This window comes from Sturnira hondurensis, unplaced genomic scaffold (genome assembly GCF_014824575.4).
Source record: "Sturnira hondurensis isolate 20B ecotype Veracruz unplaced genomic scaffold, ASM1482457v3 Scaffold0008992, whole genome shotgun sequence".
Classification (NCBI taxonomy): domain Eukaryota; kingdom Metazoa; phylum Chordata; class Mammalia; order Chiroptera; family Phyllostomidae; genus Sturnira; species Sturnira hondurensis.
In genome coordinates this window covers 2,242,952-2,266,233 of record NW_028081623.1, presented here as the reverse complement: position 1 = coordinate 2,266,233, position 23,282 = coordinate 2,242,952, and the positions used below count along the sequence as shown (strand labels likewise).

Here is a 23,282-nt window from a genome sequence, read left to right as displayed (position 1 = left end):
TTCCTTTCCCACTTGTATAAGGAAATCATTCAGTGTCTTTAAAAAAAATCCCTTTTTGACTTGAAAAAATGTTCCTTTTACTCTCTTAATATTTTATAACTGGAACTGACATGTTGTAGTTTGTTTTATGAAGCAAGGATCCAATTTCATTGTTTTCCATGTGGATAACCATTGTCTCAGCATCCTTTATTGATCAGCAATATCAGTTCTGCCATAAATCAAATTTCTATCATATATGTATGGGCTTGTTTCTGGGTCTCTATTTATTCTATTGATTCCTTTGTTCACCCCTCTGCCAAAACTATAGAGTCTTATTAATTCTTATAGGATATTGGAATCCTTGACATCTAATGAAATAATCCTTTATATTGCTTTTCTCCTTCAGTAGTATCTTGGCTATTTTGGACTTTTGAACTTCCATATAAAGTCTGCTCATTTTGAAGGTATTTAAAAAGTCACACATGCTGTTTCATCACTTAAACAAGAATCAAAACCGGGACCATATTGAAAACTAGAGCTCCATCCTCTGCCAGCATCTTCCCCTCTGCATCTTGCAGTATCATTCTTCCCTTAGTAAAACTGAGTAATGCTGGCATTTGAAAAAGTCTATGCTATTTTAAAAACAAATTTTAACCCTGACGATATTTTTGGTACATACTTTCATGGTTTGATTGGCATGATAATCTCACAAATAAGGTTACTGTAAGAATAAAAAGAGAGATACCTATACCTGACAGACATGGCCTCGCACACTTCCTTCCTTGAAGGACCAGCTGACACCTGCTCACTCCTGCATGCCATTCGCTTTGATCAACTTCCTCTAACTCCTGATTGTCCTCAATAATTCTATTCAGTAACCAACATTATTCTTTTAGAAGCATAACTTTTTCTTTCTTCTTATAGGATGATTATGTACTTGAAGTGAGACATTTTCAGTGTCCCAAATGGCCAAATCCAGATAGTCCCATTAGTAAAACTTTTGAACTTCTAAGTATTATCAAAGAAGAAGCTGCCAGCAGGGATGGACCCATGATTGTTCATGATGAGTAAGTCCCACACTTTAAATTGTTTCATGTCTTAATATCCTTTCAGTGTATGTATATTTCTATTTTCTTTGTACTCACTGCTTTGGACCAATTATAGTGATGCAGTCAGGGTGGATTATGTGCTTCTTGTGGTCAAGATTAATACAGAATTTCTTTTCACTTCTCTTGGAGCTCCTGTTGAAGGTAGGAGATGGGTGTGTGATCACAAGATGTGCTTTTGTATTGTACTTGAAAACACTTTCAGTGATGGTTCAGTTTTAGCATTTGAATTTTTACAGGTGCTAACCAGAGACATTTCTTAGACATTGACTTATTGGGATAGGGGTGAAATTGATACTTTTTTTTATTTATCAGAAACAGGAATCTACGTAATAGCTCTTTCCGTACATGTCATACGTAACATGCATGACATATAGATCATTCAAATTGATTGCTAGCTCCTAGTATAAGCAAATCTTAATCTTCCATAAAGTATCCATTACAAATATCATGGACATTTGTGTTTTATAAACCATTAACCATAGTTCTATGCACAATAAAGAAAAGCAATTCACTAGAAATGTCAGTGCTCTTACTACAAATTTGTCGAAGTTACATACTCTGTGACTTCCAAATGTGTAAGTTTAATGCATCTGAACAGTCTTTGTCCCTTCCCTTTGCTCCAAGGCATGGAGGAGTGACAGCAGGGACTTTCTGTGCTCTGACAACCCTGATGCACCAACTAGAAAAAGAAAATTCCATGGATGTTTACCAGGTAGCCAAGATGATTAATTTGATGAGGCCAGGAGTCTTTGCTGACATTGTAAGTAATAAATCAATGAACCAAACTTTTCACTGTTAGAGTACTGCTTACTTCCTAGAGGCTACCAAAATCATTTTATCTTATATTGAGATGGAGGGGGGGAGATCACATAGCCTGAAGAACTAGAATGCACTTTTCTAGTTGAATTACAAGGTATGTTGTCCACGGTCCATAGAATTGGAACTATAAATAATAAACATTTAAATTTTATCTTCCAAAAACTGATGTATAAAAATTTTTAGTCACAAGTATACCTTTTTTCAGGACTTATTGTAATTCTGCAAGATATTCTTAGTAGAAACACTGACTACTTTGACTTATTCAACAAAATAAGTGTTTTTCTGAAGTTCAACTTCTGCTTAGCTCAGAGAACCATCAGAAGACAGACCACAAAATCTTAAACGTTTGAAGTTTTTACCTTTTTTCAATGAAATTTAATTTCTGAAGTTAAAAAGTGTCTATTCTTGGGTAATGTTAAAAAGAAAGGGAGCCCTGGCTGGTGTGGTTCAGCGGACTGAGCGCGGGCCTGCGAACTAAGGGATCACGGTTTGATTCCCAGTCAGGACACATACCTGGGTTGCAGGCCAGTTCCCAGCGAGAGACACATGAGAGACAACCACACATTGATATTTCTCTCCCTCTCTCCTTCCCTTCCCCTCTAAAGATAAATGAATAAAATCTTTTTAAAAAACAATAAGTAAATAAAAAGAAAGGGAAACATGGATAGTGTAAAAAAGAGGCATGGTGCAACTGGAGAAAAAAGTCTCAACACTCAAAATAATCTGGAAGTTTGTATTATTATAGAAATATGGCTGAAAAATTAGTAGGAAACTTAGTACAAAGGGGCCAGTGGGAAGGAGAAGCTTCTATGGATGTAGAAGGAAAGGTTTACCTTCAGCTTCCTGGTCTGTGCATGTATTAGGGGCTTATAAAAGGTCCATCCTCCAAGCCCAGCCAAAACCCATTGGCCAAAGGGCAAGGTAACCCTTGCACACTTGCACATCATCAGACCCTCTGTTAAATATCTCATTTGTGTTAGTTGAGTTGTATGAAGCTTGTCCTGTAGGAAATTGCTCTCCAGAAGCTGAGCTTTTACCCATCCCATGAATGCATTCAGTGAGACACCAGTGCACATGTGGTTCTGATGATTTTCCACTACATCTTCAGTCACATTCTCTGTAGCTGCCTTCCCCTGTCCCCCACTGACCAAACTGGCATCTGTAAGAGAAAAACTATTGTGTATGTCTCTATCGTAAGACCACAACAGGACACCGGCTGGCTCACCTTTGCTCAAAGCAGGGCATAGGAGCAGACAGGCAAGTAGAATGTGAAGAATATTTGTAAAATATTTTTGTAAAGAAAGGTCTGTGTTCTTCATGGATCCCTCAGCTGCTGTGCAGTCCTTTGTGAGACCTCCCCATAAAGACACAAACCCAGTGGTTTCCATAAAAACTGGAGAAAGGAGAATGAGTAGCTTATTTGTGAGTGGGTTACAGGTGCCTAGTGCCAAAGGGCTTATGCACAAGTTGACCAATCAGTAATGGAACCCTGTCATATTACTCCTGACTCCATGAAGTAAATGAATAAGGATGGAGTGCTTATCATAAGCAAATGTATGTGGACCAATTTTCTAGGGCAATGAATGTTGGATAATTTAAAAAGCTACTTTAAATTTAATTATAAGGAGACATTAATATCTATCATGTACCTCTGCTGAGTATAACAGAGCCTGTAACACAGTGCCCTTCCACAAAGTGTCAAAGTATAATTTAAAATATTCCTCTGTTTAGAAATGTATGTCTCTACTGAGTTGCTGTTTATAACCTCCCACTCTCTGTTCCCTAGGAGCAGTATCAGTTCCTCTACAAAGCGGTCCTCAGCCTTGTGAGCACAAGGCAGGAAGAGAACCCATCCACCTCCCTGGACAGTAATGGCACAGCTTTGCCTGATGGAAATAGAGCGGAGAGCTTGGAGTCTTTAGTTTAACAGATAGGATGAGGAAAGTCTGTGTCTGTGCATTGTTTTCCTCTTTCTAAAATTAGACTGGAAAGTCAGTCCAGTTTTTGTTATGTTTTTCTTTCCCTCACCTGGCAGTGACTTTCATGGCATAGGGTTCTCTTGCCAAATTTACATCATTAACAATGTGTGCCTTCGTGCAAAACTTCTTTGTAATTCACTTACTGTGTTTCAACTAAAATGACTGAATTTTACAATATTTCTAAGAATAAAATTATGGCAGTTTTTTTGTATTGATTTTAACAGAAAATTTCAATGTATAGGTATTAGAAATTTCCAACTACAGAGAACATGTTTGTTTTTAGTGTCAAAGTTTTAGCTATATTTGTAGCAATCATCAGGTTTGCTGGAAATGTAACTTTTAATATAGTAGACTGTAAATAAAATGCTGTTCCCTGTGATATTCATCATTTTACAACTGCAGTATTCACTTAAAATAGGAAATATTCTGATACTTACTGTAAATACTGGTCTAGTGTCTCCATGGACCAAATTTATATTTATAATTCTAGATTTTTATATTTTACTACTGAGTCAATTTTCTAGTTGTGTGTAATTGTTCAGTTTAATGATATAGTTCATTATCTGGTCTTGCTCTCTAAGTCTCCTGATATCGTTTCATGTTATCTTAGTGATTAACTGTTTTAGCATGTGATTTTAACTTTTATGGAAAATAGAAATACATTTGTTTTGAAAAATGATGTTTTTATCAAAATAACCCCTTATCCAACATTGTTCAAATGGTTTATTCAAGGTGTTGAAATAAATGTAAATGTTGCCATCAATTTGCATTTGCTTGTGAACTGTGCTGGTGCCTGGCAAATTATGGGTATGGGTCCCACTGGCGTGATGGACGTGAAAGAGGTTAATGGGATGGGAAAGTGTACAGAACTGTGATTCCCTAACTGCACTGAGGCACACACAGATTTCACAAAAGTTTACATTTTTGAGGACAACACTGTAACATGTACTGATACTGCACAACTATTATATTAAATTATTTGGAGCTAATTACTTCATAAATAGAACCATTATGCATTTCTTTGGCTCAGTGGAGCTATGAAAATGTTACTGAAAAACTAAGAGTACCATGTACCAAGAAGTGTTGGGAAATTTTGGTTGAGAACCAAACTAAGAGTTAGATTTTCCAGGCAGGGGCAAGCTAGGCTGGTATGGAAGCCAGGTGAATAGATAAGGACCAAGTCCCAGAATAGAAAAGATACGAAGTCCTGTGTTAAGGCAAATTATCGGGATCCCTGAGCTACATAGAGCCTAAGTGCAGGGCAACAGGGAATCATGGGTAATGAGCCTACTTTGATACTGGAAACTCCACTGCCTCAGGCAGTACTGTTTTATAACACTGCCTGCTAAGGAGGGACCTATTCCCCAAGAGTGTCTGTAGCAGAAGGCCTGCAAAAGATACCATTAAATCAGTGGTTCTCAGAGTATGGTTCCCAGACCAACATCAGAAAAATCTGGGAACTTGTTAGAAATGCAAATCCTGAATTCACATCCCAGACCTATTATATCAGAAACTCCGAGGTTGGGATTCAGCAATCTAATGCATGTTCAAGTTCAAGAACCACTGCTCTTTAGCAACAATTTAGGGAGCCTCCAGTTACCTCAAACAATATACTAAATCTATAAGAAAAAAAAAACAGAATTAAGTAGTTTTTTTTAAAGCTTACTTTTTAAAGCAATATTCCTGAAGAAATCTGAAATAGGTAACAGGAAAAACAAATAGTAGAGGGTCACAAATCACAAAATACTGGTAAGCACTGGTCTGCAAGGTACAAAAAAAATGCACATGCATCTTTCTCTCTCTCCCAGAGACGAAGGCTACAAAGTTAATTCTGATTATTTGATTGCTTTTCTAACCCTAGTTAGAAAAGACCTTTTGTTTTGCAATTGTGTTTCTCCAGAACCCACAAAGTTTAATCATAAGCTGATTTGAACCAGAAGTACATGGCACCTTTAATTAGTCTATTTTTTCTTAGCCTTTGCCCCAGGAATAAATGGCCTTTGAGGGGGAAAGAAATTACTATATTTTCAGACCATCAGATGCACCTCAGTTTTAGAGGAGGAAAATAGGGAAAAAACCTTAAAGCAAAAACTGTGGTAAAATATTTAATAACACAAATAACATAGTATGTCACCATTGTAAATGTAAACAGAACTCAACAACAGCATTATCATTAGTCCAAAATACAGTATTTTTCCTTCAAGGTTATTTATTAGTGATGTGTCTTACAGAAACTCTTCTAAGAAAAGGTGATTATGCAAGTAACATTTATGATAAACAAGCATTTTATAGACAAATTCTAATAAATATACCCTGAAACCTATAACACGGACAATTCCTATTAGATACAACAATCATTTCTCACCTCTTAATCCTTAACTCTGAGACAACAATCAACAATGAGAGAAGTGAAAACAAATGAAATCAGGTAAGTAAGTCAGGTGAGTCTTACTTAACTCAATTATTTATGTCTACTATCTAAATTTATTTTATTGTTTTATTGTATTTATAGCTTTTACCACACATTGTTTTATTACATGAGTATATTTTTATTCTATTTTTATATTGTTACATAAACATTTTTATTACACATAATTTATAAACCTGTCATTGTTTTAGATAATATTCCATCTGGAATAGTGGTTTTCAACAAGAACAGTGTTACCCCCACAGGGGACATTTGACAACCTTTTCTATTATCATCACTGGGGTGAAGAGAGGGTTGTTAGGGTGTCTACTGGGCTGAGGCCAGAAATGCTGCTAATCATTCTACATTGCACAGGACAACCCCCACTGCAAACAAGTGTCCAACACAAAGAGTCAGTCGTCCCAAGAAGGAGGAGGCCCACTCTTATAGGTGTACACTGTGGCTCTTGTGGTCATTCTCCCAGCTTTAGCTGTTTAGGATCTTTTCAAATTTTTCCTACCACAACACTATGACAAATATATCTTTATGTAAAGAGCTTTTCCTATGTATAGGATTGTTTCTTAGAACTGATTTCTGTATCATTTGGTGAGCAGATTCTGTAAACATTTTTATGTCTTAAAACAATCTCACTTTCCAGACTTCTGCCAAGATGGAGGCATAGGTGGAAACACTGCCAACACCTAGGGCTCTGATCCTGATATGTAACAGGCATGAACAGTCCAAAAGATGGCTCAAGAAGAACTCAAAGCCCCAGAGCTGATAACTCTAAGCGACCAAGAAATAGCCAGCCTCTCATTTGCACAGTTCAAAACAGTGGTCATCAGGATGCTCACAGAACTGGTTGATTTTTGTCACAAATTAGTGGAACATATGAAGGCTAAACTAATTGAAATGAAGGGAAATGCACAGGAAACCAATAGTGATGGAAAGGAAACTGGGACTCAAATCAATGGAATGGACCAGAAGGAAGAACAAAACATCCAACCAGAAGAGAATGAAGAAATGAGAATTCAAAAAAAATGAGAGGCTTAGGAACCTCCAGGACATCTTTAAACGTTCCAACATCCCAATTATAGGGGTACCAGAAGGGGAAAAGAAACAGCCATGAGTGAAAAACTTATTTGAACAAATAATAAAGGAGAACTTCCCCAGTCTGGCAAAGGAAATAGACTTCCAGGATATCCAGGAAGCTCAGAGTCCCAAAGAAGTTGGACTCAAGAAGGAACACACCAAGGCACATCATAATTACATTAGCCAAGACCAAAATGAAGGAGAGAATCCTAGAAGCAACAAGAGATAAGGGGACAGTCACCTACAAAGGAGTACCCATCAGACTGTCAGAGGATTTCTCAAAAGAGACCTTCCAGGCAAGAAGGGGCTGGAAAGAAGTATTCCAAGTCATGAAATCCAAAGACCTACAGCTAAGATTGCTTTATCCAGCAAAGCTTTCATTTAGAATGGAAGGGCAGATAAAGTGCTTCTTAAATAAGGTCAAGTTCAAGGAGTTCATCATCACCAAGCCCTTATTATATGAAATGTTAAAGGGACTTATATAAGAAAAGGAAGATGAAAATATTAACAGTGAAAGGACAGCAAACTTACAGTTATTAACAACCACACCTAAAACAAAAGCAAACCAAGAGGACAGCTAGATCAGGAGTGGAACCATAGAAATGAAGAACACATGGAGGGTTAGCAACAGGGGAGTGGGAGGAGGAGAAGGTGGGAGAAGGTACAAAAAATAGCATAGAGGGTAGGTAGAAAATAGATAGGGGGAGGGCAAGAATAGTGGGGGAAATATAGAATCTAAAGAACTTGAGACACGTGGTTATAAACTAAGGGGAGAAGAATGGGTGGGGGAGGGAGTGTGTGGGTGGAGGGGAATGAAGGGGGGAATAGAACAACTGTAATGGTATAATCAATAATATATATATATTAAAAATATATATAAAAATTTTAAAAAACTCTCACTTTCCAAAAGAGTTGTACAGTTTACACTTTACTTGGCAAGGTATTAGGACACTATTGTTCCATTCGTGGGGTCAGGCCTCTTCTGAAATCCCCTCCACAGAGCAGCACTCCTGGATCAGCCTGTCTGAAACAGCATCCCCTCCTCCCAAGGAAGATACTCAAAACATTTTGCCTTGATCATCACAAGAGACATGAATTGTCTCCCCATCCTGTGTGTACCAGGTCAATGCCAGCCAACTTCTCTGCATCCCCTTCACTTCCAGTACCTCCTCATCTCCTTATTCAGCTTTAATTTTCTCAGTAGCAGACTTTGTTTCCTGACATACTTTTTAAAATATTTTATTTATTTATTGACAGAGGGGAAGGGAGGGAGACAGAAAGGGAGAGAAACATCAATGTGTGGTTGCCTCTCATGCACCCCCAACTGGGGACCTGACCTGGAACCCAGGCATGTGCCCTGACTGTGGATTGAACTGGCAACCCTTTGGTTCCCAGGCTGGCACTCAATCTACTGAGCCACACCAGCCATGGCTGTTTCCTGATGTATTTTATACTTGTTTGTTGCCTGCACCCTCTGTTAGTTTTTAGCCTCTATGAGGAGATGAATTTTGATTCATTTTTTTAACATCTATATTTCCACACATAGAATAGTACCTGGCACATTAAAGGTACTCAAAGTATTTTAGGTTAATAATTAAGAATGAGTGAATTATGAATGAGTTGATTTTTACCTAGAGCAAAAATGCTCTCTTTAATAATTCTGGGAAACCTGACATTCCATAGGTAATATTCCTCAACATATAATAGACATTAATTTTGACAAAATATGTCTATTCTTAGTTTTTTTCTGTAACACCTTTACAAATTAGCCCAATTGAAAAGGAGGTGTTTATAGACTTTACCTCTAATTTTAAATCATTTAGAGCAGTTTTGCAACCTCATGAAAGTATTAAGGGTGAACCTAGTCCATCCATTTAGTTAAATGCAGCAGAAGCATACATTCCACCACTGTTTCCAGCATTATACTCCTGAGAATTTGTGGCAGCTGCTTCTTCTTGTAAAATGAATGCATTTAATACATACATATCCTATTTAACATTGTACCATAAATCCTACTTAATTTTTATATTTCTGATTTGAAACTCCCTAATTTCTTAGCATTTCAAATGACTTAGACCGTTTATCTAATATACAAAATTTGGAAAATAAGATCCTTCATAAGCAGAGATGTTTTTAAATATTTTCTTACAATTGAATTGCACTCACAAGTAGTACATAAAATCAAAAATGCAAAGCAAATATTGAATTAAAATGAACTTTTTGGAGAAAGTAGAAAAACCTACACATTTGCCATAATAAACAAAACACACTTGTTATTATAAAATTACAAATGATTGAATATTATCCACTTACTTTCTAATTGCAAGTTCTGGTCCATTAGAGGCCTCCCTCATTAGTACTATATTGGCAAGTGAGTAGGTGGTATTAAATGTTAAGGCATGGAAATGAAACACGCTATACCAGTTTTAAGAAGCCAGAGATGATTGGCATTAAATTATAGGTAACAAGCTTTTTAAGGTAATTTTTTTAAGAAATAAGATTTGGAAGTGGAGATAAGAAAAACAGTGGGTTTGACATGAAAATTTCATGTTACGTACAGGACAATTACTTCTATTCAGTCTGTCAGCTGTGACACATTCCAAGCAGGGCCACAAAAGAAACAGTCTGACCAAAAATTGTCCCAAGTATGCTAACCTGCAGTACATTCCTCTGCAACTTCAGCCTTGCTCATCACGTGCCTCAGATTTCTTATTACCTTGCTTCAATCCTCAGAAAGTTGCCTCGGTTTTAAATTATACATATAAATAAACAGATACAAGTAGTTTTTTCCTTGTTGTTAACTTGTTGAATGAAACTATGTATTGAAATAAACTATGTATTTTCAATAAACTATGTATTGAAAACTATAATGTTAGGTGAACTTTAAGTAACTTTAATTCAGATTTTTTAATGCACTCAGGAAGTTAAAGCTACATTTGTGGGCATTTCAGAGAGTAATGAAAAAACTCCCATATTTTGTGTATGCAGTCTGTTCTGTTCCAAGCTCATGGTTATACAAAAAAAATGGTTCAAAGAACCACCTAGAGAAAAATGAAATGCTTAAACAATAATTAAGCCCAAAGAGAAAAAATCGAGGACTGGTGTCATCACTGTGTATTCACAGAATCCACTGACATGCCTCCCTCTTTCTAGGGGCCTCCTCGTGGCAGATGGTATTTTCCAAAAATAGCCCAACGATATCTTTCATCCCCCAGGCGACTCTGACACTCACCCGTTTGAGAAGTGGGGCTAGGGTCTCTCTCCTTGAATCTGGGTGGACTTTTAACTACAGTGAAAGTGATGCTATGTGGCTTCTGGGGCTACGTCATAAAAGGCAGTAACGTTCAGCTTCTTCCTGGCTCTTTTGTGAGATTCACTCATAACACAGGGCTACCAGGCTGTGACAAAACCCACGCATGGGAAGACTCATGGGGAAAGAAACCCAAGTCCTGGTCCACTGGCCTGGCTGAGCTTCAGCTGAGACCAGAACCAACTTGCCACCTATGTGAGCAAGTTGTCTTGATGTGGATCCCTGAGCTCCTGCCCAACACAGTCCAAGCGAGACTGTGCAGCAGAGATAAAAATGGTCCCACGGAGCCATGCCCAAACTGCACACTGATGTGCAATGTAAATGACTCATTTTAAGCCTCTAAATTTTGCAGTAGTTTATTACACAGTAATAGTAACCAGGACACTTCTACATCAAAGCTTAAAAAATTGTATTTTCCAAACTCCATTGCAGCTAAGGTTCTGGATATGAATTATGTTCTACCAAGTGCAAGGAGCCATAAAGTCTAGAAATATAGATGATATTATTTTACCACGCATTGCAATATTCTAAAGAACCATATGTATTTGCATATATTTCCTGAATTGTTTGCCACCCCGTAGATACCCTCACACAAGATTTAGAAGACAAAGGTCATCTATCCTTGTCAAACCTCGGCGTGAGACAAAGGGAAGCCTCAAGGATTACATGGAGAAGAATAGTGTTTGCCATTTCCTGAGATGGGCAATCAGGTGGAAGAACCAGATTGGAAAGAAAGTCCTGCAGTGGCCCTCTTGAGAAACTCTAGTGTATACTATAAACCCTTAAATCTACACTGAGTTTAAAACAGCTGGGAAATATCCAAACAGTGTCCAGAGGTAACTATGTGTAGGTAATTTGAAGCTCAGGTGAGAATGTTTGAGGTTCAGTAGAGATACAGACAATGCTTGAAGCCTTTGGGTGTGATGCATGCACCCAGGGAGAACATGTACAAAGAAAATAGAGGCCAAGAAAGAACCTTGAAAACTATTGTCATTTAACATATAAGCAGATAAGAGGCTGAAACAGACTGTCACCTTCATTAAGCATCTTACATATTGAACCACTAGTGTGATTTCAGCTAATGTTAGATCTCAAATTTTATAGACCAGGACCTAAATGGAGTCACACTCTGTACCAGACATAGTATTCAAGTTTTTAAACACTATTAAAGCATTTTAATAATCCATGCTGCTACAAGCTGCTCTGCCCTCTTCTTTTCCTGGTCTTCTCCATGTTTTATAACACGTATTTATTTCAGTATCTCTTCTCTACACAACTCCCATTTGATTTCTACTTCCTTTTAAGCATGTTTTGAAGAATAAATCTTCTTTATCAATAGTTTGCCAATAAAGCAAGCATGTATTTTCTTCATTGGAGTCATCGGGTTTCTGAACAGGTGCAAGGGCTTGTTTCATCCTGTGCCATCTTCACCAAGAACCTGGCTGAGGGGCTATTTAAGGGCTGGGCTCCTGCCCTAGTTGTGCCTGGCCACAGTCCACAGTCATCTTTGATGAAGGAAAGATGAGAGCACTATCAATGCTGCTTCATCAGGCTCTCAGGCTGAGGATGAGATTTATGAATTAACTCTAGGGTTTATAATTTTTTATCCAAGGATGTGGCACACATTACCAATAAACGCAACAGTGGAAGACACTAGAAACCTTCTGTTTTCCTCACCATCAACTTAAACTGGAGAAACAGAACCTTTACATTTCCAAGTTATTGCCCTTAACCTTGTGTTTTGTAATTCTTGCTAATTAACAAATATTAAGACTGAGTGTTAGGACAAAAAGAACATTGGAAATAGGAAGTTGTAAGATTAGCTGTCTAACAAGTATTAAGATTAGTGACTAACAAGTATTGCTCCAAAACAGGCAGTTGTTTTTTCTCACTGGATCCTTTTCAATAGAATCTGGGTGTGATAAATGTATTTCTGATGTAAACCATCAGCAAATGTCAATCATAAAGAAAACTAATCTATACAATACACAAAAATAAGACTAGCTACTATGCATCACTGTACAAATGGTGCACTGTATCTAAAGGTGAACTAAACCTATTACAGACACTGAACATTTATTTTGATGTGTGTTTAATAAAATTAATATTTATTATATCAATTTTCAGCAGACAATAGTGAAGTGTGTTATTCTTATAAGTTATATATTTTATGACAATTTTTAAAGATCAAAGTGTCTCTAAGTGGCAGTGTCTTTCTCTAATTCTCTAAAAGACATCACATGAGCTTCTGGGGACCCTAGTAACCTATGTAAGAGAGGTTTTATAAATTAGAGTGCTCCCTAAATTTTATCAAGTATTTTTCAGTCTTTAAATGATTATCAAATTTCAATATTAAGCTTTGTCACCTTAGGCAAGTCATTTAACTTTCTAAGACACATTTTGTTTTTCATAAGAAGATACCTGGCCAAGTTATCATTTTGATTCTTTCTACTCTACGGCCATTGTAAGATTCTTGTTGTGGAGCAAATATATCTATGGTTCATTTGAAGAGCATGAATGTTTGATATAATGTATCCAAATGTATCTAATATATTGGGGAAATATCAAAGCTAAAATATTATTAACTCTAACAAACTTCAGGAAAAGATGTAAAGATGTTATTGATAAAGAGAGAATGCAAATGTTTTTTGAACATCTATAAAGTTATCAGGCTTTTTAAAATATATTATCTCATTATGACTATCCTATGAGTTACTGTTATTTTTTTTATGTAGAAGGAAATAGCTAGCATATTCTATAACCAATCACAATGATTCTCAAAGGCCAAGGGTAAACTATCTCAAGGATCTAGGACAAGAAAAACTGACAAAAGGAGCTATAAGGATCTGGAAGATGTGAACATTAAGTCTACCAAAATGGTTACACCAGGGTTCACAAACTATGGCACAGAAGCCAAGTTTGTCCATCACCTGTTTTTGTAAATAAAGTTTTTTCAGTATATGTTATTGATTATGATATTAAAGTTGTCCCATTGTTTTTCTCCCCTTTATCCCCCTCTGCTTAGCATGCCCACTCCCTTCAGCCTCCCCCCGCCCCCCATTACTCAGTTCATGTCCAGGGGTCGTACATATAAGTTCTTTGGCTTCTCCATTTCCCATCCTATTCTTAACTACCCTCTGTCTATTTTCTATCTACCATTTATAATTCTTTATTCCCTGTACCTTTTCACCCATTCTGCCCCTGCCTTCTCCCTACAGATAACCCTCCATGTGATCTCCATTTCTATGATTATGTTCCTGTCCAGTTGTTTGCTTAGTTTGTTTTTGTTTTATTTTAGATTCAGTTTTTGATACTTATGACTTTTCTGTCATTTCACTGTTTATAATTTTGATTTTCTTTTTCTTAGATAAGTCCCTCTAACACTTCATACACGGGCTTGGTGATGATGAACTCCTTAACTTGACCTTATCTGGGAAGAACTTTATCTGTTCTTCCACTATAAATGACAGCTTTGCTGGATAGAGTAATCTTGAATGTAGGTCTTTGCTTTTCATGACTTTGAATACTTCTTTCCAGTCCCTTTTTGCCTGTAAGGTTTCTTTTGAGAAGTCAGCTAACAGTCTTACAGGGACTTCTTTGTACATAAATCTCTCCTTTTCTCTTGCTGCTTCGGAGATTCTTTCCTTTTCTTTAATCTTTGGCAATTTAATTATTATTTGGTTTGGTATGTACTTCTTTAGGTCCAATTTGTTTGGGATTCTCTGAGCTTCCTGAACTTGTATGTCCATTTCCTTCACCAAATAGAAAAAGTTTTCTTTCAATATTTTTTTCAGTTAAGTTATCAATTTCTTGCTTTTGCTCTTCTCCTTCTGACACCTCTATGTTTCTGACATTGGAACATTTAAAGTTGTCTCAGGGGTGCCCCAACCTCTCCTCATTTTTTTTGAATTCTTGTTTTTTCATTCTGTTCCAGTTGGGTGTTTATTTCTTCCTTTTGTTCCAAGTCATTGATTTGAGTCCCAGTTTCCTTCCTTTCATTGTTGGTTCCCTGAATATTTTTCTTTATTTCACTTTATATAGCCTTCATTTCTTCCTTTATTTTGTGCTCATAATCATTTCTTTGAGCATCCTGATTACCAGTGTTTTGAACTCTGCATTTGATAGGTTGTCTATCTCTTCATTGCTTAGTTGTATCTTTTCTGGAGTTTTGATCTGTCTTCACTTGGGACATATTTTTTTGTCTCAGCCCACCTGTTATACAGTAAGGGTTGGAGCCTTAGGTATTCTCAACGGTGGGGTAACCCAAGTCACTGAGTTGCAGTGCTGTATGTGGGGGCAGGGTTTGAGAGGTAACAATGCTGCTTGCTGGGCTCTTGCCCTGCTCTCAGTCACTTCCCCCACATCCCACAAGTAAATTGTACCTTTTTTGGTGATGCCTTAGTTCTGATTCCTAGGGTCATGGGCTTGTGTACATTCTAGTACCCTACAGACCCCTCCCATGTAGTCTCTTGTGAGACTGGCAGTTTCTCCCACCACTGCAACCCCTACAGGTTTTTACAGTCAAAGATTTTGAGGCTTTACTTTCTCCGTGATGGAACCCTGGGTTGTGTGGTCTGTCATACTCCTTAGTTGTTCCTCCCAGTTTACCCACACATGACTATGGGACTGTCTCTTCTGCTAACCACTGCTTTGTGGCACATTCTTTCCACTCTGACTGGCCATCTCTGCCCCTCCTTCCACCCTGAATTAATGTTTCTTTAACTCCTTGGTTGTCAGACTTCCATACAATACAATTTTCTGGCAGTTCTGGTTGTTTTTGTTTTTAAATTGGTTGTTATCCTTCTTTTGGTTGTGCAAGAAAGCAAAGCATAGCTATCTACACCTCCATCTTGGCCAGATGTGTAAATAAAGTTTTAAGGGAACACAGTCATGTCCACTTCTTTATGTACTGTCTATGGCTGCTTTCATATACAAAGGCAGAAATGAGCGGTTGTGACACCCTTTGGCCTTCAAAGCCTAAAATATATATTTACTATCCAAGTTTCCTGGCCCCTGATAGATATGTTTGCAACTATAACCTATTCATTCAGCTCCAAATCCTAGCACCACCACCTTTATTACTGAATCTTATGCGGAAAACTTGTTACTGACAGCCAATGCAGAGTTTGATTATATTGTCTTTACTCAAGGTTACTGACATTTCATTTTCTAGCACTGACGTTAGATCAGCTCTTCACTCAAGTCCTCTTTATCACTATGATCATAAAGCCCAAAGCTATTAATTATATCAAGGTCTCAACAGGTTCCCATTCCCACCCAAAGTGCTAGTTTCCTAGTTCCCATTCCATCAGAGCACTCTTCTAGATTGGGGGTGAAATCAAGTTCTACAAATGAAATAATATATGTGGTCTTTTCTGTCTGGCTTCCTTTATTTAGCATAATATTTTCAAGGTTCATCCATGTAGCATGTACCACTTCATTTTATTGCCAAATAATATTCCATTGTAAAATATGCTGCATTTTGCTTATGCATTTATTAGTTAACTGACTTTTGGATTGTTTTCATTCTTGGCTATTATGAATAGTGCTGCTACAAACATTTGTTTATAAGTTTTTGCATGGGCATATGCTTTCATTTCTCTTGGTTATACAACGAAGAGTGGAATTGATGGGTCATGTGGTAACCATGTTTAGCCTTTTTGCTAAACTGTTTTCCCAAACAGCCATACCATTTTACATTTCCACCAGCAGTTTATGAAAGTTCCAATTTCTCTATATCCTCACCAACACTGTTATTATCTTTTTTAATGTAACTATCCTGGTGAGTATGAAGTGGTACCTCACTTCATAAGTTTGTTTGGCATTTCTCTGGTGGCTAATGATAATGTTGAGCATCATTTTATGTGCTTACTGGCTTTTTGTTTATCTTCTTTGGAGAACTGTCTCTTCAGATCCTTTGTTCATTTCTTTACATTGAGATCTTTCTCTTTTTATTGGGTTATAGTAGTTCTTTATGTATTCTAAATACAAGCTCCTCCCTTACCTGATACATGACTTGCAATTTTTTTCATTCTGTAGATTGTCTTCTTGCATTTTTATGGTATCCTTGGAAGCAAAAGCTTTTAATTCTTATGATGTCCAATTTATCTTTTTTTTTTTTTTGTTATTTGTACTTTGGTGTCATTTATTGAGGAAACCATTGTCATAAAACCAAGGTCATGAGATTTACACCTATGATTTTTCCTAAAAGTTTTATAGTGTTTGCGTTTAGATTTAGGCCTTAGGTTCACTTTGACTTAATTTTTATATATGATGCAAGGTGAGGGTCCAATGTCATTTCTTCTCATGCAGATATCCAGTTGCCCCAGCACCATTTGGTGAAGAGACTATTTTCCTTTAGAAAAATGTCTCAGCACCCTTTCAAAAAGAAATTGGCCACAAATGTGTGGGTTATTTCTGGACTCTCAATCTTTTTCTATGAGTTTGGAAGTGTTCCTTCCTCTCTAATTACTTGGGATCATTTGAGAAATGTAGGTGTTAACTCTTCTTAAATGTTTGGCAGAATTCACCTGGGAAGCTGTATGGTTCCGTACTTTGTTTTTGAGGAATTTTAAATTACTGATTAAATTTCATTACTTGTAATTGGTCCATTCATATTTTCTATTTCTTCATGATTCACTCTTAGAAGGGTATATATTTCTAAAAATGTATCTATTTCTTCTAGGTTTTTCCATTTGTTGGCATATAATTGTTTGTAGTAGTCTCATGCGATCCTTTGTATTTTGATGGTGGTGAGGAAATATTTTCTATCTAAAAAGATGAAACTTCATCTTCTGAGTATAGGAAAATATATTCTTGTAGGAAAACAACTGCACAATAAATGATCAAATAGCACAATCATTATCACTTTTACATACATGTAAAAATACATGATAGAATTATTAAAGTTATCTGGTAATTGCTGGCATATTACTGGAATATTCTGTTCTAAATATTTGCATATGAATATAGAGATATGTATTTCAAAAACACCACTGTAATGACTTAATCAAAATATACATTTTCTATACTAAAATAGCACAGTAGCAAACGTGACTGTTGCACAAATGTTCACAGTTGTTTCGCCAAGGAAGATAAAATGTAATTCTCAGTGAAGTTTTGGTTGTGCTCTCTGTTGTTTAGATAATTCACTCTAATACTGGTCCACGGACATTTGAAAAGTGTCCCATCAGGCCTTTAGCTTGAATTTATTCTGAAAGAAAATAAATTCATAGTTGCCATTTTAAAGGTAGGTATTAAAGCTTAATTTCTACAGCAAGAATAGCAGTAATATTAGGGTCAATGAAATGTTGAGGTCTGAACCTGTTTTAAATAGCTGCCTAAATATCTTCTACTGAATTATTATTTAATAAATATGCTGTAAAGAAAGGGGGTTATTTTAGATTGAACCCACAGCTGGACTTAGGCAGGGGCAGAATTTTTACACTTCACTTCATTAACTCCTGCCAAGGCAATCTGAGAATAAAGAATGGCAACAAAAGTAAAGTAAATCTAATAGCCATGTTACTTGCTGGTATCATTTTGTTTAAAACCTATCTAGCTTTTTTGGGCCAGGATAGCTGAAACTGTAAGTATGGACATGTTACTTAAACACCATTATGACCTCATCATACGTCACCTTATCATTCTGGTAACTAAGTTTGTGGTTTAATTTCATATTAGCTGTTATGTAAATATGTTATCTTATTATTCGACATTCATATGCTTTGACAATTTCTACTCTTTTCACACTTTCACAAGAGCCAAATAAGGTATCATACTCAGAGATAATGCTTGTTTGAACATATATGTGATCTCAAGCAAAGAGCAGACAAATGAGATTTAAATTCATTTGGACCAAAATATGTATTTAGTACTGATAATGTACTGAGACATAAAGATTAATAAAATAAGAATGTGTTCCAGCAAAAGCAAAGACAAAAGAAAATATGCTTTCTATTTTTTGAGATCTAGAAGATCTAAATAACTCTCTGCTATTTCAGAGATGCTGTAACCAAATACAGGTCCAGCTGCCCGCCACTTTGAAAGCCAATACTCATGAGGCAGGTGCTGATTTCAAAGGAAAGTGGTTTATTCAGGTGCCAGCCACCTGGAAGATGAGGGACTCCTATGTCAAAGCCCATCTTAGTATCTTAGGTGTCCTGGTTAGTATATATAAGGGAACCGTAGGAAGAGGAGAACTAAGGAATTTCTGGTGATGTGCAGTTTCTCAGCTCTGCTCTTGGGTGGTTTCAATGTGATCTCCTGCATGCGTCATCATGTAGTCTCATCACTCCATCTGCAGTTTCACTGCCGATACCTGGGAACAGGATGTGTTTCTGATGGTTCTGATATGAGTTGCTTTCACTTGCCCAATATCTTGTGGTCATGGTCCTTGGTTAAGCAGGAGCTGCAACTGCTGATGTCTATAAACTACTTATAAGGAAACTTTTAATGCATGAATCTTTTATGAGTTTGTTAGTACAGACTGTTCTATAATTATCACCTGATGAGTACATTTATTTCAATCACTGTTTTATTACCACACCCAAAATATGAGAAAACAAGGAAAGAAAGGGAGCTAAGAAGCCTATGTCTTTTGGACATGAATCTTTTCTCTCTGAGCTTCCTGATTGCCTGAAAAAAACAAATTGTCCTAGCACCACCTTGTGGTTTTTCTGCCCCAAACCTGCCATAAGCCAGTTCATCAAGGAGCCAGATTTCCTTTAGTTTATAAAAACCAAAGTTGGTATCTTCTGCTAAGTGTGCTTATGTTACTGAGATATTGTTGCTTTCACCCCTTTTAGTAGACAGAACAAAAAAATACACAGACACAAACACACGCACACATAATTTAAACATAAATTAATGCCAATGTTTCGATTAAAATTTAATATTGCAGGTTTTTCTTAACTTTAAAATATTATGTTTGCATCTATTGTCTTCAGCAGTGAAAATTTCAATTTCTTATAAAATAAGTACATGTTGTTTATTTTATCCCAAATATGCATCCAATAATTTTGTAATTTCAATGCTAATATTACAGTTAGCAATAAACCTATTGCAAGAAGAGAGTATAGAGTATAGTGATCATTTCACAATATATAAAAACATCTAGTAATTATTTTGTACACTTAAAATTAACATAATGTATGTCAAATATATCTGAATAATAACCTATTAAATAGAATTTAATGTTGCTTTGACTTCCTTTTCTTTAGAATAGATCTCATAAGGAATATTTAGAAGGCTTCATATAAAACTTATTTGCATTACTTCTTTGTGTGGTTACATTGTCAGTGCGCTATCCAGTTGGATTTTTTTTTTTTTTGGTTTTCAGTACATTTTACTTTTTTCTTTGAAGTCCTTTTAATTTAATTTAGTTTTTCAAATAACAAACATGAGTTTCAAAGCTTCCTTAAAACTATGTTAAGGAAGTTGTAAGATGGCAGTGGAGTAAGAGGATCTTTCTCAAACCTCTTTCCAGAACCAACTAGAAACAAAACTAAATTGGGGAACAGTCACCCAGAATTACCAACTGAAGACTACCTGTAGAGGGACTTTTAACCAAGGATGGGCAGAAACCACCTCAGGACTGGTAGGAAGGGCAGGGTCACACAAGGGGCTGGTGCTGCTCCCGCAGGTGGCAGGCCAGGGTTCAGAGCAATAGCACAGCTGTAGCAGCTTTGCCCTGAGAGAAGTGAGCCTGAACCCCAATACTTGACTCCCCAGCATGGAGGCCAGAGTCAAGATCAGCCACCCAAGAGGCATCCAGCAGTAAAAAGTGGCAAGGTTTCTATACACCAGAGAGAGAAGGAGCCTGATGGAGACAAAGCCACTTTTTTTAAGGGGCTGAAGCAAAAGGTTTTCATTTGCAACAACTAACCTGAGGCTCCAGTGAAGGGAGGGTGGTGCAAACTGGAGCCACCTGAGTCTGGAGTGGAAGGACTTGGAGAGAGACATGGTGGAACAGCCACTGGATCCCTGTGCTGGTCATTCCCTGATATCACAGCAGCCATTTTCCTTGGAAAAAAGCCACCCTCTTCCAGGGAAATCGCACTGGGATAAAACAATTACCCCACCCTCTGGGATACTACTACTCAACCCCACCTTCTGGAAACATCTTTGCCTCACCTTCTGAAATCCTGCTTGCCCCACCCTGCATCTTTTTTCTTTACCCTCCATCTTAATTCCTGCTGAGGAGGGAGCGACATAGACTTAGTGGGTGTCAGAGACAGGCTTCAGCCTGTCACCAGTCCCTACACTTTCCTGGGAAGCACTGGTGCTTCCTCTTGTTGGGACAGCCAATAGAAACACTGGGTAAACACGCCCTCCTGGTTCCCAGCAGACCCAAATTCTGGGCTCCAGGCGCCCCACCTTTCTGCCTGCTGGGGGTTCTATACTGCCAAGTTCAGGGAAATAATCTGGAACATACTCAGACACGTGGCTCTGGGTCAGGAAGACACACTGGCTTTCTTCCCTGAAGCCTGAACAGCACCTCACCCTCATGGAAGATCCAGAGGTTCCATCCTTCTGATTGCACCAGAAGCCAAGTAGTCATTCGGCATCTATGTCTGACAGTCAGCTGGCAAGTAGACGGACATGGAGATGGACCTTGTGGTGCCTTGGGACATTCGCTGACCCATACCTGGGTCCCAAACTGAAAAAAAGCCTGCCTGGGAGTACAGCTTGGCACCTACTATTTATAGCCAAGCTCGGTAGAAGCAGCCACAGGCTATGTATTATTTGTTGCTTCAAACACTCTACTGAAGGCCAAACATGGAGGACATGTGACATTGGCTTACCCCAGCTTCAGACAACATTGGAGCCATATCCAAAGGAAGGATCCTAGAAGGCAGGCACTAAACTCAGCCGAGACAAACTCCACTTCATTCTCTTTCATTATTTTTTCCTTTTCATAGCTTTCTCATTTTTTCTTGTATTTTTATTTTTTGTTTTACTTGTTTCATATCTCTTATTTTCCTTCTTTTCTTACTCTATTGTTTCTTCTTTTTATTTATTTTTCCTATTTTCTTTTTTGTTTCTATATTTTATTCTTATTACTTCTTTCTTCTTGTAATAGTTTCCCTTCCTTTTGTCTTCTTTCATTTTTGCATGTTCTTGTATTTTTGCATCTCCTTGCATTTTGTTGTTGCTCTTGCTACAGTTGTTATTCAGAAAATACAGAATCCAAATCACAACAAACCCAGAGACCAACAATAAACACATCATATTTAAAATGACAAAGGTAAAAAACAAAGGGAGAATCTTAAAGGCAGCAAGAGAGAAACAGTTACCTACAAAAAAAGCTCCCATAATGCAGTCAGCTGATTTTTCAACAGAAATACTTCAGACCAGAAAAGATTGGCATGATGTATTTTAAGTAGTGAAAAGCAAGGATCTGCCACCAAGACTACAACAACCAGAAAGACTACTGTTTAAAATTGAAGACAAAATAAAGTTTCTCTTCCTAGTCTTTACTCTCTAATGTAACACACAGGCCACCCTGACTGTTTCATTCCCTCCTGATAGCCATTTGGGAGATGTGGAGGTGAAAAGAACATCAACCTTATCTCTTAGTAGGAAACCCAATATAGGAAATCATAGAAATATAAGGATGGATGGAATAAATTCCATTAAAGGTTATAAAGAAATAGCTCAATATCTGAACAAGAATAAATTCAGCTTTGGGTAAGTCTGGGAAAGTTCCTTGGAGAAGATAACTGTTCAGACATTTTTTAAGAAAGGTATGACTTGGGTAGGGGTGGTAGGGTGGTGGGAGTATTCCACACAGAATTTTCAGGGATAGTAACGGTTCAGAGGTGGTAAAGGCTGGGAGAAGAGAGTTACAATGGCTTCTTTGATTCCCATGTATGATATATGTAACAGATTGAGGAAGAAAATGGGAAGGTTAGGTCATGGTCATGTTGTGGAGAGTTTTAAATGTGATAACAGGATGCACTTATTCTATATTCCTCGGGGAATCATTGATTATCCCTGATAGAATAAATTGATCAGGGTGATGTCTCAGCTTTAGTGCAGTTCAATCTACATTGAAAGTAAGGTTGGACAAGAACATTTCTAATTAACTCTTTCTTCTGTCTTTACACTTGCTGCCTTATATATTGCATCCTCTCATGGCCAAGGCATGCATCACAAGCAAAGTTAACATGATCACAGTGAGCTACATCACACCAGTGTTAAAGGAATTAGAAAAGAGGTAAGTTTTAGTCATTTTCAGTGAGGAAGCTCCATGGCATTATTTTTACTTTATGGCCACCTTTTCCCTCCTCCTCTTTTCACCTGTTGTAGTGTGGAAGATGCTGGCATCACTGTCATCGGTGAATTGGGACTGGACCCAGGTCTTGATCATATGCTGGCAATGGAAACAATAGATAAAGCCAAAGAAGTGGGAGCCACGGTGAGCCCCGTGGACACCTGAACTTTCACTTAGCAAAACATCCAAAGTTCCAGGTTTCCATGTTCAGAAATAAGCTTTTTATAATTTTGATTAAATGTATTGCTATAATCTAGCTCACATTTTCACCAGACATTTCAAGTAAAATTCCGTGGCTGCAGAAATATCT

The 23,282-nt window shown here is 37.3% G+C and overlaps 1 protein-coding gene across 2 annotated transcripts in view; it reads left to right on the top strand.

Annotated features, from left to right (window-relative positions):
• The window catches only part of PTPRZ1 (protein tyrosine phosphatase receptor type Z1), a 192,033-nt gene extending 187,381 nt beyond the window's left edge, over nucleotides 1–4,652 (top strand). For both annotated transcript variants that reach the window (XM_037056516.1, XM_037056515.1), the window contains 3 exons: nucleotides 904–1,046; nucleotides 1,713–1,848; nucleotides 3,694–4,652. In XM_037056516.1, the coding sequence (XP_036912411.1) occupies nucleotides 904–1,046; nucleotides 1,713–1,848; nucleotides 3,694–3,834 (420 nt within the window). In that variant the 3' untranslated portion in view covers nucleotides 3,835–4,652. The remainder of the gene's footprint in view (nucleotides 1–903; nucleotides 1,047–1,712; nucleotides 1,849–3,693) is intronic.
• Nucleotides 4,653–23,282: the final 18,630 nt, after the last annotated feature.